At 33.9% G+C, this 17,281-nt stretch overlaps 1 protein-coding gene across 1 annotated transcript in view; it reads right to left on the minus strand.

The window, feature by feature from the left end:
- Positions 1-15,443, minus strand: part of LOC138123637 (coiled-coil domain-containing protein 13) — a 60,609-nt gene extending 45,166 nt beyond the window's left edge. The window contains exon 1 of the mRNA XM_069038409.1: positions 15,354-15,443. Coding sequence (XP_068894510.1) covers positions 15,354-15,369 — 16 coding nt within the window. The 5' untranslated portion in view covers positions 15,370-15,443. The remainder of the gene's footprint in view (positions 1-15,353) is intronic.
- Between the last annotated feature and the right edge of the window lie 1,838 nt (positions 15,444-17,281).

Raw genomic sequence — 17,281 nt, forward strand, 5'->3', positions numbered from 1 at the left:
TCGTTGTCATGCCCCGCGTTCGTCGTAAAGGAGGGTCGAATTGTGGGAATGCATGAGACCGGATTATCCTTTCGCGAAATTGTTAGAAGATTGAGTCGAAGTGAACCTACAATCATTCCTGCATGAAGGGCTTGGTCCAACGAAGGCTCAAAAACGTAGAAAAGGTAGTGGTCGGCCACGAATTACGAATGAACGTAAAGAAAGGCGTCTTCGGTAACTGGGTTCAGTTAACCCGCTTTAGACAACTCAGTCGGTGGAGGTTACTTGGAGGGCTGTTTTGGAAAGACAGGTGCGAACAATTTATTGCAGAATCCGTTCACATGGCTTGTGGCTTAGCATCATAACGACCAATTGTTCGGCTTCCTTTAACCCCAGAGCAGAAAAAATATATCAATCAATCAGTCAACTTTTACTTAAGGCCTTTTGCATGTATGATTACATAGTTGCAACTGAGATGGACAGTTATATTGTTAGTAAAAGGTGCCTTTATCTATCTGTAACAATTGGACAACACAGAACATTCCCAATTAGAAGAAAATTTGTCCAACTCAGAGCTTTTCGTGAGAATCATTCATTTATGATGTGACTAACCCGATCGTCATTTTGGACGTTTTTTGTAATTACCCATTTTTAAAACGCATATAAGTAGACATTTATTCATGCTCTGATTTTAATTTTGTAGGAAAATTAAGGTGTTTTTTTTTCTAAGCCTAAGAATTTATAAAATGCAGCAGAAGAAATGTTATTGTATGTTGTAGAAGAGTAGACGTATAATAAACTTGCCTGGATGCCTTTGGTTCTTACACATAGGTATTTACGTAATTTCTGTTATAACAGTTTATTTTTGGAATATCGTTTTTTGTAAGTATTTTATATATTCAACATATCCTGAACTTTAAAATAATATAAAGATATGCTATCAGTCAACAACTTTTGTAGCTACCTAAGTAAAATGTAAATTATGGTGATTTTAATCAGGAAGTTTTTTATTGTAGGTATATAATGTGCATGTACGTATATTCGTTCTGACAGATTCTAAATTGATACTGGTAGCTACTGAATGTACGCTTACAGTGGCAGAAATTAAGATCGAAATTTTAAAATTTATTGTATTTTTTTGTTGATCTATCTGACAATAAGGAATGCATAATTGAAAATAGTTATGTCACTGTACAAAAGGCACTCAATATTTTAACAAAGAGTTTTTATGATATCAATAATTTTCAGTATTCAAAATACAAAAAAAACTAATTTTAAAGAATAGAGAAAAAAATAAAATTTTAGATATCAGTATACAAACGTTATATTGTGTTGTTACTTGGTTATCTAGGTTTTCACCGGAAATATATTTTGGTCATTTTTTAACTGTAGTGTACAGTAACTGTGCAACCTCACATTGACACCTGAATTTCCATAACAGGATACCTACCTATAATGTTTAAAATATGTTTTATCTTCAAATCAAAAAAGCCTCTAAAAAAGCGAAACAACCAAATTTGACCCAATATTTAACCGGTGTCGCTATGGTGTTACACGAGTCGCCCAGGTGCATGGATGATAGATGTCAAAATCAAAAATAACAAGATGGCCGTTCAACGTCAAAAAGTAAACTTTAGACTTTGGTAGACTTCACTAAAAAAAAATGTTGTTACACAGTCTAGGACTGGTTTACAACTCTATGAGGGGCGTGATGACCAACTCAATAGACCGGGAGCAATGGCTTAACGTGACTTCCGAATCACGAGATAGAATATAGCCTTTTTTTTTTCGCTCTGGGTCGGAATCGAACCCGCGACCCTCGCGTCCCTGAGCCGAAACGGACTCCCTTAGGCTATATTCTGCCTAAAATGTTGTTACACAGTCTAGGACTGGTTTACAAATCTATGAGGGGCGTGATGACCAACTCAATAGACCGGGACCAATGGCTTAACGTGACTTCCGAATCACGAGATAGAATATAGCCTTTTTTTCCGCCCTAGGTCGGAATCGAACCCGCGACCCTCGCGTCCCTGAGCCGAAACGGATTCCCTTAGGCTATATTCTGCCTAAAATGTTGTTACACAGTCTAGGACTGGTTTACAAATCTATGAGGGGCGTGATGACCAACTCAATAGACCGGGACCAATGGCTTAACGTGACTTCCGAATCACGAGATAGAATATAGCCTTTTTTTCCGCCCTGGGTCGGAATCGAACCCGCGACCCTCGCGTCCCTGAGCCGAAACGGACTACCTTAGGCTATATTCTGCCTAATATTATTAAACTTTCAAGTGCTAATAATATTGCAACAACAGAAGTAGGAATTACTGGTGCCTTAAATTTTGAAAATTGTAACTGAAAATTGTCATTTTTCTGTAACTGCAGCAAAAAAAAATAAACGAATTTATGTCCGATCTGTTTTTTGTGATCGCTTGAAGACAATAGTAGTTTGTTTAAGGCGTTCGTGTGTAAATTGTTTTTTTTTTTGGCATGAGTGGGCCAGTTTAAAACGCGAGTGACGAACGAATTGAATACAACGTTTTTTTGTTCGACGACCCCTTAAAGGCTCCAAATCGCTTAAAATCTTTAAAATTAGCTTGACGACTTGACGTTCTCAAATTCTGGCAGTGTCGAACAAAAAAATAGTAAATACATATACCGGGTGTCATAGAAGTCCACGTAATAAATTTGATAAACGTTTTTTACATATTAATCTCTTATTAATCGAATATTTTTTTTACATTTTTCTAACCCCTACTTCAATCAATCAATCAATCAATCATCAATTGAAACGTGAAAATGTTTTTGTGCGATAAAAACTGTACAGTTTTTTTGAAGAAAGAACGATCGCTGTTCTAACACTAAGGCCCGGTTGTATAAAGCGATGTCAAGTTCGTTGTTAAAGTTAACGTAATGTCAAGCGATCTGATTGGGGGATATTTAATATTGGGCGGATTTCCGACTTGACGCGTTGTTAGCTGACACGATGTTAACTAAGCTTTATACAACCGGGCCTAACAGTTTTTACTGTTTTTCACTCAGTATTTTAATATTTTTTTTTCGTGCTTCGTTATCAATGGATGTGTTCAAATTATATTTAATTTTAACTCTGTTTTGAAGAATTTGCGGAAAAAATGATATACATATGTATCTATAAAAAAATATTTATTTTAACGAGTCTTATTGGTGGTTAAATTGATTACGTGGACTTCCATAACACCCGGTATGTACATATTGCTTATGCTGGAGCATCCGATATAGAAAACGTTAGTCTTTTTAGAGGAAAAGAAATTTGCCAAGAACTTTTGAAGGTCATGAAAGTGTACCTATTAATGTGTCAATACTGACTTCTGGAATCTTACAATTAGTTGAATGCATCGCGGGGCTTACCACTTTTTGTGCAACATAAGATCTCATAACGAGTAATGTGTGTATAACACTAAGTGGGACAGTAGTTATCTATTTTGAAATTTTGTTTGCTGTTCATTATTTATGATAAAGAAAGAATACAGAAATTGTGCAACTTAAATAGAAAATTAGATACCAAAATTAAATTGTGACACAACACAAACTTTGTTACAGTAAGAAGTAGTTGTGTTTGTAACACGAAATAATTAAAGTTATATTTCATCTTTTTCTGTTGTAACCTTATTAGAGGTGAAAAATAAAGACATAATTTGTAATTAACACCTAAAGACAAATTTCTGCCCACTTCATAATAAATTTTAATTCTTCAGTTATATTTCAATTTTTAAAAAATATTGTACGTAACACATTTTTTTTGGGGTGAAAATAACATTTCTTTGGACAATTTCAGTTTTACCAGTAATTGATTTAATTATATCGATAAGAAATTACGCAAAAAATTGTTTAGTAAAAATCATAAATTTCCGAGTAAATTTCTCTTATAAGCCAAAAATTTATTTTTCGTGCCGCCGGCCGGAATTTGGTAAATTACAGATCTCGAAATCGTCCAGAAACACATGCATTGCCGGCCTAGTCCGGCTAAAAGTAGGAATTTCGAGTTGTCATCGGTTTCGGTTGGCATTTGTTATCAGAATTCTATCAAACGTCAATGTTTGTTGTGTGGATGGCTCGTTAAAAATGTTTTTCTATTTATAACAACGTACAAACTACAAAGAAGCAATATTTAACTAAAGCGATGTTGATTTTAAAATTTAAATGTTTAAATGTAAGTGTTGCCAACACAAAAAAAGTCCCTAATACCAATTATTAAAACAAGTGCTTTAACTTCCATTTAACAAAAATCCGCAGAAGTCGGCATGAAAAATTTTGTGTATCACACGTCCAGAAACTGTTTTGCGAGCATTCGTACTTACAATACTCGTCTATCGACTCGTATTTGCAAACCGTACTCATGCTCGCAAACGTGCAGTTTCTGGCCTTGTGATACAAATAACTATTTTTCTTCGACAGTCGGATTTTCATAAATTTGACAACTTGTCAAAACGAAACGTCAAGCTAATTTTAAAGATTTTCAGCGATTTGGAGCCTTTGGGGGGCTCCTCGAACAAAAAAACGTTGTATTCAACTCGTTCTTGTGTAATTTGGGCTTTTTTTGGCACTCGTGGACCTTTAAAACTCTCGTTTCACTCGAGTTTTAAACTGACCCTTGTGTGAACAGATTTTGATAAATGTCACAACTTGACAAAACGAAACGTCAAACTAATTTTAAAGATTTTAAGCGATTTGGAACATTTAATGGGCTCGTCGAACAAAAAAACGTTGTATTCAACTTGTTGGTCACTCGCGTTTTAAACTGGCCCACTCATGCCAAAAAAGCCCATATTACACACGAACTCGTTAAATAAACTACTATATAATAGGTATTCATAATTTTATATCGGTTCCTTTTTACCAAAATATCGTATATAATAATACGGTGCGATCAATTAAAAAATAAATCGAGTCGGCGTGTTACCTATGGCAACCCATGCTATAGCATAGGCTCCAAAGCAAACTCGATTTATTTTTTAAATGATCGCTCGGTACATAATACCGTGAGATCATTTAAATTTATAATTAAAGTTGGCTATGACTTCAAATTAGATTGGCAACACCATTGACATCTTAATTTGGTTTCTCAAAGTGGCGCTTCAAAATTCAATGCAGAATATGAAACTGCGAGTAGTTAACAGTTGAATCAAACACCTGGCTTGGATACAACTGTTAACTCGCCGTTTCATATTTTGAATTGAATTTTAAAACGTCATTTTGACAACTCAAATCCAGGTGTCATTTTAAAGTCAGAGCCTCCTTTAATTATAAATTTAAATGATAATAATAATGTATTACATTAGGGAATATGTATACCGGTTGATGAGTAAAAACACAGTTTTAGTGACTTGCATCGTGATGGTAACATGGCACTTGGTCTAGTGTACAGTGTGGAAACTTTAACTGGAATAAAATTCATAACTTGGACATAAAAAATCCTGAAATAGGTCGATTTTTTTTTCCTTGCCCACATTTTGAAGTGCGCAACCATCCCTAACTTTTTTCTTTTCAAATATAAGGATATTCCAAGTGACTCCTCGTTTGAAAGGCCACTTCTCAAGGAATACAACGCACTATTTGCTTCTTGAATATTTTCAAAGTCTACGTGCTACAAAAATAAAAACCAGTACCAACTAAGTTCAACACTATTTTATGCAACAAATGTTCAAAATGGGCACCGTTTCTTTCTTGGCAAATTGCAAATCGATAGTAACATGCATCCCTTACGTTTTGTAATATTTCCTGTGTTATTTGCCTAATTTTATGCCTAATATGCTGCTTAAGGTCATCAATGTTGTTCGGTTTTGTTACGTAGACCTTACTCTTGAGATACCCCTATAACAAAAGTCGAGGGAAGTAACATACGGAGATCCTGCCGGCCGAATGGATTGGAAGAAGAAGTCAAATTATTCAATTTGACCTCTTATTTCAATCCATCGATTGGTCAACCCAATAACAATAACGGCCCAATTGTGGCGATTAACTTCACCATGTAAGGTGCAAGTACTGTCGTCTGAAAAAAACTATGGATGCTAATGACATCTGGTTATTGTCGATCAGGTTTATCATTTGCTCGCAAAATTGGATTCGGTGGTCCGGGTCATCCTCAGCTAATTCTTGGACCATCTGCATCTTGTAAGGATGCAACTTTGCAGATCTAAGTATTCTCAGGACAGTAGTTGATATCGTAGACTGATATCGTTGTCACGGGCCAGTTGCCGGGCTGGAGTCACCGGATTTTCATGAATAGTTAATAACACGTTTAGCCTAGGATACTAGTATCCTCTCCAACAGTGGGTTCTCGCTGTCTGGGCACAACCCTTACATGATCCAGGTTCCAGTATTCCGAATTTTAATCCACTAAAAGTTTCCACGCTGTATACTCGTAATATAAGCAGCGACATTCAACTAGTTATGCAAATGCCAAATGGACACCTACGTACTTTTTTTAACGATATACATATAACTATGACATCACTAAATCCGTTACTGTAATAAAATCCTTTATGTAGGGTTTTTACAGAAACATTTGTTAACCGAACGGATCACCGTGAGATCATTTAAATTTATAATTAAAGTAACCTATGATTTTTAAATTAGATTGGCAGCACTGTTGACAACTTGATTTGAATTCTCAAAGTGACGCTTCAAAATTTAAGACAAAAAGAAACGGCGAGTTAACAGTTGTATCCATGCCGGGGAACACTTTGAACATTTTCGATGATTGTCAATAAAACTGTATTATTTTCTACTGCTTCATTTCTTTTAAATTAAAACAATTGGACAGAGAACCCTAAATGTCATCAATGTTACCAATCTAATTTAATCCATAGCCTATTTTAATTATAAATTTAAATGATCTCACCGTGATCTCATCTGGCATGGAAAAAGTTTTTGAAATATTTCATTATGTTTTTTGGTGTGTTAAAATACGGTGTGATCAAGAATCACTGAATCTGTTGACAACAATGAAATTTGGCAAATTTGAAATTTACCATCAAAGGTTCGTTTTTGTAATAGCATAAATGTTTACAACAGGCATAACCAAAGATGTTTTTTTTCACGATCGGGAGTAGAAATCAACTTTTCGGATGTCAACATCGTGACAGAAGTAGAGCATTTTCTCCCTAGGGAGCAAATATTTGCAAATATTTGCTCCCTAGGGAGTTTTCATTTTTTTGACAGTTGTGACAAAAATCTAATGGGAGTTTTCATTTTTTTTGACTGTTGTGACAAAAATCTAATTGTGTTGTCAAGGCAACTACTAATTCCATTAAATTCATCGAAAGATGACAACTCATTTGTCATCATTTTTTTATTCTTAAAATTTGAGATTTTTGTGCTGTTTCTACTCCCTACCGTGAAAAAAATAGTATATATACTTCTGGAGAGAATGCTCATTTTTCCCTCGGTGCTTTGTAGCCTCTCACCCTCTGGCTACAAACTGCACCTTAGGAAAAATCATGCATTTCTCTCCCTCAATATATAATATACTATTAATGTCGTCTCAAGTTAAAAAATCCGGTCAGTGCCAATTACGAGACAAAAACCACCAGTACTTTTCAATTGTTTCATTGCCAACAGACTCAGTCATTGTTGATCACGTTGTATAACATTTAAGTTACAATTTAGTTTGACATTATTTGTTGTTCGATGCGATATGTGAAAATGTCGGTATGGTACTCAGTCACAACTCTCATGTTCCAAACTATTTTTTAAAATAATTCTTAAAATGGAAAATTTCTGTCTCAAACTTGTTGGGGAACAACTGAAGTCTGTAGAAGATGATGTAAATTCGGCAGTCTTTTACTCATCATATCCCATACATGTTTAATAGGCGATAACTCGGGGCCAAGGTAAAAGATTGATCGTAGTAGAGTATTTAAAAAAAATATATTGTTATCATTGATATGCGTTGATGCTCTTTCGTCAAGGATAACACCAGATGTAGTCTTTTACGGACAACTGTCTTAAACGGCGATCTATTGTGCGTTTCACAGGTTCAGAGCCTCTAGCTTGCCTTTGTCTTCTTTCATCAAATCACAGTCGACAAGTTCGCATGATGGTAATAACTAATGACTTTATATTCTGTGCGTTGGATAATTTCTCAAAATGACATTCTGGCCTCTTGTTACCCAATATTTGGTGCATATAAATTGGTGCATTTTTTAAAACTTGTGAACAAAAAAAAAAGAATAAAATCGTTGCTCTGATTGGCAGTAATATCAAAGGACCTAAAGTCCTCAATACAGTCTTCTACGTTTTGAGTGTAGGATATTCATTCAGAATTTGACCTTATCTTGGACACTGTTTTTAAGCGTTCGGCATTGGTGTAATATGTTGTTCGATGCTTGATTGACGCACAAAATGACAACACACTACTTTACTTGGTAATTGTTCACTTTAACTACTTCTGGAATTTTCGCGTTTTTTCTGGCTAGACCCCCTCAGGGCGCCCTCCTAGATCGTTTTCCACCATTCAAACCTTGTGCAAATTCCTTTTTTTCTCTCTTGTTGTGTTTCAAGGTCGCGTCAAGGTCGCGCCAATGCCTTAGTGTAACTAAAGGGTAAGGAAAATTCATTTGCACAAGGTTTGAATGGTGGGAAACGATCTAGGAGGACGCCCTGAGGCTGTCTAGCCAGAAAAAACGCGAAAATTCCAGAAGTAGTTAAAGTGAACAATTACCCTTCACTTAGACCCGGTTTCTGGAACGGTCCGATAACTTAACGGCCGGTTAAATCAAGCGTTGCTATAGAAACACTAGAAAGTGACCAATCACATGACATGATTTTTGTATTTATCGGAGAGTTAACTAACTGGCCAAATAAAATGTTTCCAGAAACCGGGCCTTAATCATGTATTTATTTGCTACTGTTTATGCACAAGTTGTCGTTCGGACAGACCTGATGAAACAGAGAGTGAGACATGGTCTCACGGAGGTATATAAACCTGGTCATAAACACAAAAAAATGCGCCGGCGGTGCCATTTCTTTGTGGAAATATAGAAGTACATAATAGCAAAGCAAGACGTCCAGCGTCTTTATTGTCTGTCCATTAGACAAATGTCTCGGGTATTTTTTTAAATTTCAGCTCAAAGTTGGCCTTGAGGAGTCGATTGTGAATGCACCACTCGTGTAAAAACGGAAAATTTAAACAACTGATCCGTCATCCATAATTCGTAGTGCGTTCACAATTGACTCTTCAACGCCAACTTTAAGGTGAAATTTAAAAAAACACCCGATACTTGCTAAATAAAATTAGATCTCCATATCAAATATCGTATAATGATGTGCAGTTCAAAGGATGCTCTGCAACTGCGAATGTCAAACGCGATGAGTCAATGCGTGGATCGTTTTTGGTCCAAACCTCAAAAGTTCTCTCTACTTCTAATTACACAGTCCGGAAGATTGATTTATTCCACATAATATTAATTTTGTCCTTGTACATGCAGAAATGAATAATTCTTGTATCACCTTTTAAAACTTTTTTAGATACGTACAATCTGTTTTAATGATATGATATTTAAATGTTCCGTGAAGCTTCTGCAACTCCCTATGGCGTAAAAGTTGTGATAATATAAAAGTGTTTTTTGTTCGACACTGTCAGAATTTGAGAATTTTCTCCTGTGTGAATAGATTTTGATAAATGTCACAACTTGTCAAAACGAAACGTCAACCTAATTTTAAAGATTTTAAGCGATTTGGAGCCTTTAAGGGGCTCGTCGAACAAAAAAACCTTGTATTCAACTCCTTCGTGTGTAAACTGTTTTTTTTTTAAATACTCGTGGGCATTTAAAACGCGAGTGACATGAGCGTTTTAAACTGGCCCACTCATGCCAAAAAAGCCCAATTTACACACGAACTCGTTAAATAAACTATCGTGTGAGCAACAATTACTGTTTGAGTTGGCAATAAATGCTGGTGATTTTTGGTGACTTTTATGTCATGTTCCAACGAGAAAACTATTTTATTAATAAAAGATTACAAAAACCATGCCGCTTAAATTTGAAATGTATGCCAGCTGTCAATAAAACAAACGGAAATAGGTACAATTGATAGTCTTGCCAATTTAATGTAAATTTTTTTATTGCCAACTGAAACAGTTATTGTTGCTCACCCGGTACTATTACATGAAATGTTTTTGTTCATTTAATTTATTTAAATTAGTGCGTATACTCGTATTATTTAAAAAACTATTTATACTTATTTCTAATTGAATGAGTCTATTATTTTGTTTAAACAAATTTTTCCTTTTGAGAAAAATATTTTAACATATGAATTATCTGCAAAATCTAAAAATATCTACATCTGTTCAGAGTGAGATGTTACAGTGAGTGGTGAGATTTTGTTTTTGGTTTTCGTTTTCGTACATACGTATTTACTCGTAGTAGCCACAAAGACATCTATACTGTTTAATTCTCTGCAAATGCAATAACCAGTCACCGAATACTCGTAATGTAAAAACTCTTGAGATGTGTGTTCCATTGATATACTAGTACTTTGGGGTCATTGTCACTACAGAATGTTTGATATTAATTTTCGACATTAGGAAACTAACATACACAAGAATGTCCTGATTAACTATTTGGTGTAAGTATATACTCGTATATGTATGTAAACTTAATATAACAGAAGAAACGACATTGTTTTATTTTGAGGTTAATTGTTGTCGAAGGATATGGCACAATAAATGAAATATTCATTAGAAAATAATATCTATTATCCCAACTATAACAGACATTTACTTAATCATAATAAATGGATATGTGCCATGGTTGGATATATGTATTTCGATATCACTTATTCAAACTTGAACTGCATTTCACAAAGAGACGGTTCGTTACGGAGTAAATCAGAAAAGAGTTTGCTCACAAATAAATCACTGTAAAGCTCATATTTAAGTTTCTCTCATATTTAACCGATTCAGATTCCATTGATAAAATATTATCAATATCAATCAAGTCATAAAACCTGACTTATCTGTAATAATTGCTGATTTTTACTCTATATGGAATGTCTTACCAATATGTAATTGCAAAAATCATTACATACTTTATTCCACTAGTGAGATAATGAAAAATACAATCTTAAATCAATCACTTCCTCATTTATTGTCATTATCCTCCGTTTTTCTTTCCATTCATTAAATTCGAAAATACTTTTTCATAATGTTCCCTGGACTTCGCCAGGCAATAATTGGAGAGTTGCTTCTTCAGCTTTCCTCAAGGATTATCTCAGGAACAGAATAACTTTCTTGCATTTTTCATCAATTTCACAAATTTTTACAAATGGAGTCGATATTTTTTAAATACATTTCAATGATTTTTGAGGTGACACCCGCTTTCAGAGCGAAATGTCAAATCATTTTTTGATAAAACCAGATGAAATTCCAGCGATTCTGATTCTAAATGAGTGTGATTGTGGATAAAACGTTGTATTGCATTCGTGTTTTAGTCGCGTTTTATCCACTTAAGAAAATTAAACGCTCGATTATCGTCTCGCGTTTAAACATTCTTCCGTGGATAAAACGCCATCTAAAACACTTATAGGTACAATAAATAACTATCACACATCTACAGTACGAATGTAAAATAGCGATTAAAATTTCTTCAATTTATATCGTTGACTTTAGACAAAAAGTCTCGAACCGATCAATTTATATTTCTCTTTTGACCTACTTTTTTCTTCTATCCAGTGATGGTGCAAAGAGGGCAACTCACAAATTTTAAATGGTAATAGGGATCAAATGTTATATCTTTTGAAAGCCTTTTCGTCCTCTATCCAAGAGTGGAGGCATTTTTTAATTGATCTATTAAAACAAAAACTAAATTTTCAAAATGAAGTCCATCATCCATCACCTAGATAGCCAAGCTGTATTCAAATTATTTGAGACCATTAGGGATAATTTGTGGTTCAATTTGCCGAAATTCGTGTCTAATTCTCGCCCTCTACTGATTTACAAAATTTTTCATCCCTGTTGCCATTTAAAATTTTTGTACCACCCCACTGAGTGGTCATTTATGCCAAAAGATGACCATTTAGAAATTGATACTGACCTGCATGAGGATTTTTGCGAGAAACAAACGACATAAAAATTACTTCTTACTTTACATTTTCATTGTAAGTATGTATAGTGAAATTTTTTTAATAAACAATTGTCAATGTCAAAATGCAGTAAAAACCACTCTGTACTATGGCGGACAATAAATTTAGGCCGGCCTGTCATTGCCTTAACATCAAAATGTGAGGTTGGCATTATGTTCAATTAACCCCATTTTCGATTTTTGTCATTCTTGTCATCGTGACAGCGATAATAATCAAAATTAAAATTGGGAAAAGAAGCGTGCACCAGAGAGAAGTGCTACTACAAATCAGTTATGCTAGTGCGTCATGATCTGTAAGTTACGAAAAGGGCGAAGGAAACGCCAAACAGCTTGAAAACCTTCAGTTTGATAAACTGACACATCAGTCATAATGACAATAAATGGTCGCTTGCATTGACTTTTTTGAAATGTCAGAAATTTGCCGGCCTAAACTTATTGTCCGCCATAGTACCACCCTAAAATGTGGGCATATGGACCAGCTATATAACAATTTGACACCAAATCATAGTTAAGGTTATGTTCACTTCACTTCCCGTACCTTTCTTCCGCGAATTCATTTTCAAAACAAATTTAATGAGAAATCAGGAGAAATCTTTTTCGAATATGAAATAAACTCTTGCTCGTCGGGGCGCAGGCGCAGTTACATTAAAAAAATGTTGACACTCAGTGTGACTAATCGTATTATCATGAAAATCACTGTTTGGCTCATACCAACATGACAACGTTTTGACAATTGTTTATTAAAAAATTTCAATTATAAGTACATATTATGTACACTGGCTGCCATTAATTTGGAAACACCGACCTAATCTAGTTTACTGGATATTTCTAATATTTGATAGTGTAAGCGTTATGTCATGAACTCATGTCACCCATGTCATCGTTGAGCGCATTCAACAGACTGTCGCAGCCGAAATTGATATGTCAATAACATTATCAAAGTGACAAACAATTTACAATAGAAAAATCTTGGTGTTTCCAAATTAATAGCCGCCACTGTACATATATGTATTTTAAAAAACGTAAGTTACATTGCTTAATATTTTGTAGGAATTATGGTTTCACGTTAAATTCATAAATATAAAAAATACATACTTACATAAAATTTTAAATAGTATGAATGTGTAAAAAACTACATACAGTATTATTATGTATCTATATATGCAAATTTTTTTAAACGTCCATAAAACAAAGTATGTATCTGTTTCGCCTATATACGAGTACGTATATGTAAGGAATTTTGTGCAAAATATGAGAAAAAAATATTTACCTATTTTACACAGGTGTATGGGTTTTATAGTTTTTTATTTCAAAATTTGCATGGTCGTTGCTAATATAGTAGAGCGTTTTCATGCAAATACTTAAATTTATCTGTCTGTATTCAACTTACACACCCTGTTTTAATTCGAGCAAGCAATAAATTTATTTTCAGAACTAACAAAGGTGAGTCAGGGTAGGTTTTATTAAGGTGTAACCCATGGCGTTCATGTACAGAGTTGGTGCGTGTTTAATCTCAATAATGGACTAATTGTTATTACATTATTGACTTTTTATGTAATTAACTATAATGTTAATATTTTCATAATTATATCAAAATTTGTTTGATAACAGTAACAAGGTCAGTAAAGTAGATATTAAAAAAATACGAGACAATATCAAGACTAGAAAACTCAGGAGTTTCAGATCTGCAGTAATAGTTGTTTGTATTCAATAAAAGAACGAACAAAAGCGCCCGAGCATTCTCGCTCGATCTGTTGAGCACAGGATAGTGACTGAGCTGAGCATGCATTCGCTTGCTCCTTTAAAACAAAATCGGGTAGATGGTGATAATTGATGATGATTGTGCTCCTTTATTGTGAACGGTTCAATATGTATTATTATAATTATAAATAATGGATCAACTGCGAATATGAACATAGGTGTGTACGTAAGGTCCATGCAGTGCTGGCCTAAGACTCTAGTCTACCCATAGTACCAGCCCAGCTCGCCTAGATAAATTAAAAAAAACGAAAATCGTAAGAACATACATGGTGCCTGACATGCCAGATAGGATTTAACCCATTGAAAAAAAGTTAAGTACAGTTTTCTTCTAAATTCAAAAGTTACACAAAACAATATCAAAAATATTACAAAAAGTGTTGGTATTGTCGTCTTTAGATAATAAATTACTAATTATTAAAAATTTCAATGTGTGCACCGGACGCGAAGGGCTTTTGGCTCGGAGTCGTCTTTTGACAAGAATTAATGTTTCAAACGTAGTCAGACGTCGGTCTTTGACTTTTATTTTCTAAATTTAAATTTAAGAATCAAATTTTAATATATCGTCAATGCATATTTCATTTAGTTTTAGCCTTTCCACGAAGAATTTCGTTACTTAAATAGAATTTAAGTTGTTTTTTTTTTATAAATTGAAATTCCGTTAATAAATCCATATCAGTAATAATAACTGCAGCGCATAATTATCTCGTTATTACTTGATGTCAATACCTATAATGACGAAGTTCAGTCTGAATTCCGGATAATTTGCGGCAGTGGTGGGTCAAGATAATAATAAAAAATGAACATTTCAAGGGAACACTTTCATTGCAATCATCGGTGAATCTTTTAGTGAATATGTTGCTTTAAGCCTTTCATTACGCAGTCGTTATCTATCAATGCAATGTTAATGCAAAGGTGTGGCATGTGTACTACAGGCGCGTTGAAGAGGTTACAACAAACTGTTAAGTTCCTGTTCCGTGGCAACAAGACGTTTGATAAAAAAATATGTGTGGGTAAAATTTGCTTCATTACGTAATGCTTTAAATTAATGTTGATTTAACTTGAACCAAATGGATTTGGGATTTGATGCCTTAATTTGGAATTAATTAACAAAATTATGGTTATGAAACAAAGTTTAAAATGCTGGTTAAAAATTTAAAAAAATTATAATTCGTTTTTTGCTTCATAAATGCCAAAATGGTTAGCGAATTTTATTATAAAGTTAAAATTGTATCGGCAAGAGAATGTGAATACATATTTTCAATAATTTATCAGTATAAAAAATTTGGATTTCTGTATGGCTGCTGTGCATGCGTCTGTCTGTCTGCGAAATTTTATTTTGTTCACGATAATTTGTACAAAAACCAATCGATGTTAATTTTCCTTTTTGGAAAATTTTCTCTGAATAAGGAATTCAGGCTTATTCTTTTTACGAAAGGTTCGTCACAGTGAGGACTCAAGATCTGTTAATTTTGATGCTAAATTTCATTCTTACCAACAGATTCAATCATTCTTGATCACAACCGACAGCAGCTAAAATATCATCATCCATTGATGCCATGATGAAAACAATTTGCAAAACTACGAGAATAACCATCAACCACCACCAGCCAACACAGAACTAGTATGTTGACCTGGAGTTTAACCTGGAGAAAATCCTCAAGGCGTTTTCCTTGAGGACTTCCATGAGGAAAATCCTCTCCGTGTGTGGGCCAGGGTTCGGTAGAGGAAATGCCCAAGGAAATCCCGGAGACTTTTTCCTTGAGGAAACCCCGCTCGTGTATGGCTAACTTAACGCGTCATTTAACTGCACGGACATACGCTATTCTATGTAGTTATCAATGCGATACTGATAATTTTTAATGTTATCAAAAAATTGTATTAAGAAGGTTATAATCTTATGCTTGAGATGTTTTTGGGCACTTCTAAAGAAATTATTTCCAGCAGAACCATACGCTCCACTGAGACGACTTAATCGATCTTTTTTTACCTTTTTCCTCTTAGGTCAGTGAGATTGTCTTACATATTTCAGTGTAATTGTAAAATAAAAATAAAAAGTTGCGAGGTTAATATTTGCTGTGAGTTGTAAAATAGGTATAAAAATGTCACCTGGGTTTCGAGGGTCCTATATGGTAACCTTCCTTGTGAGCATTGTTTTTCTCTGGAACTAGTCGAAATGAAAAATAAGAACATCGCTGTAAAGTAAATTCGTATGGTTTTTATATCCATTTTGATACCCTTTCCCTTGGTGTACGTTTTATAAAATATGATAAACAGGGTGTATTTTTAAAATGTGCGGAAATTTTACCTACCAGGTTGTGGAACAACGTAGAAGATTAAAAGCAATTAAAAAAAATTGTATATCTTTTTTATAACCTGGCACTAACATTACATACCGAGTGGAACAAAAATATCAAATAATCGCTGTAACTTTTTAATTTGAAAAATTATGAAAAAATGTTCAATATAAAAATTGTTTGATTTATTATCATGCATGACGTTCAACAAAAATTGTCAACATTCTTGATATTCCATTTTATTACTTAGTAAGTTAATTTTATCACCTTTGTTTTTTTTAAATTTTATTCTTTTTCCCCATAATGGCAAAACTGTATTTATGAATACAGAAAGATACGCTTGTTTGAAAATCACACAAAAAATGTATGGGTGCTATTTAAAAAACCAAAGTTGGTTGCCATAGCAGCGAAACAAAAGAAGATAGGAACAAAATAGAAAGACCAGATAATGCAGGATAATACAACAATCAACTTTTATATTAAACATTTTTTCATAAAAATATGTCGAATTAAAAAGTTACAGCCAATATTTGATACTTTTGTTCCAGCCTGTATAAAATAAATTTAGTCAAAATGTCACTTCTTAACGGGATCCTAACCTAACGTTTGTCATTGATCTTTTAAGACATACTTCACGATGTTGTGAAAAATTCAAAGGCTACTTGATGAACTTTTCACTTGAACACTCGATACTTGCGAAGTACAGACAGATGGTAAGACGGAGAACTATAGAATTAATTCCGACTAGTTTAATGATAAAACTTTCGCTTTTAAAGTTATGCATATTAAATTTGGTGCATTTAGATAATTTTTAATCGTTTCACTGTAAAAATGAATGCATTTATTCATCATGGAAAGAAACGATAAAAAGATTTTATCGTAAATATCCTGTACAGATAACTCACTTGTAAACAAAAATAAAATATTCTTAAAATCGTTTAATAAACATTTATTCATCTACATGTCAGACTTGGTAAGGTAAACAGCTGAAGTTCAACAATCTTCTGAAAACTGTTCCCTGAATAATAAATTAACACTCAGAATCGGTGTTCGGAAACCATGAAAAAAGTTTGAGAGAATTGTAGATTGTAGAACAATGTACAAAATAGGTGTTTACATTTGTCTG

This window comes from Tenebrio molitor, chromosome 2 (assembly GCF_963966145.1).
Source record: "Tenebrio molitor chromosome 2, icTenMoli1.1, whole genome shotgun sequence".
Taxonomy (NCBI): Eukaryota; Metazoa; Arthropoda; class Insecta; order Coleoptera; family Tenebrionidae; genus Tenebrio; species Tenebrio molitor.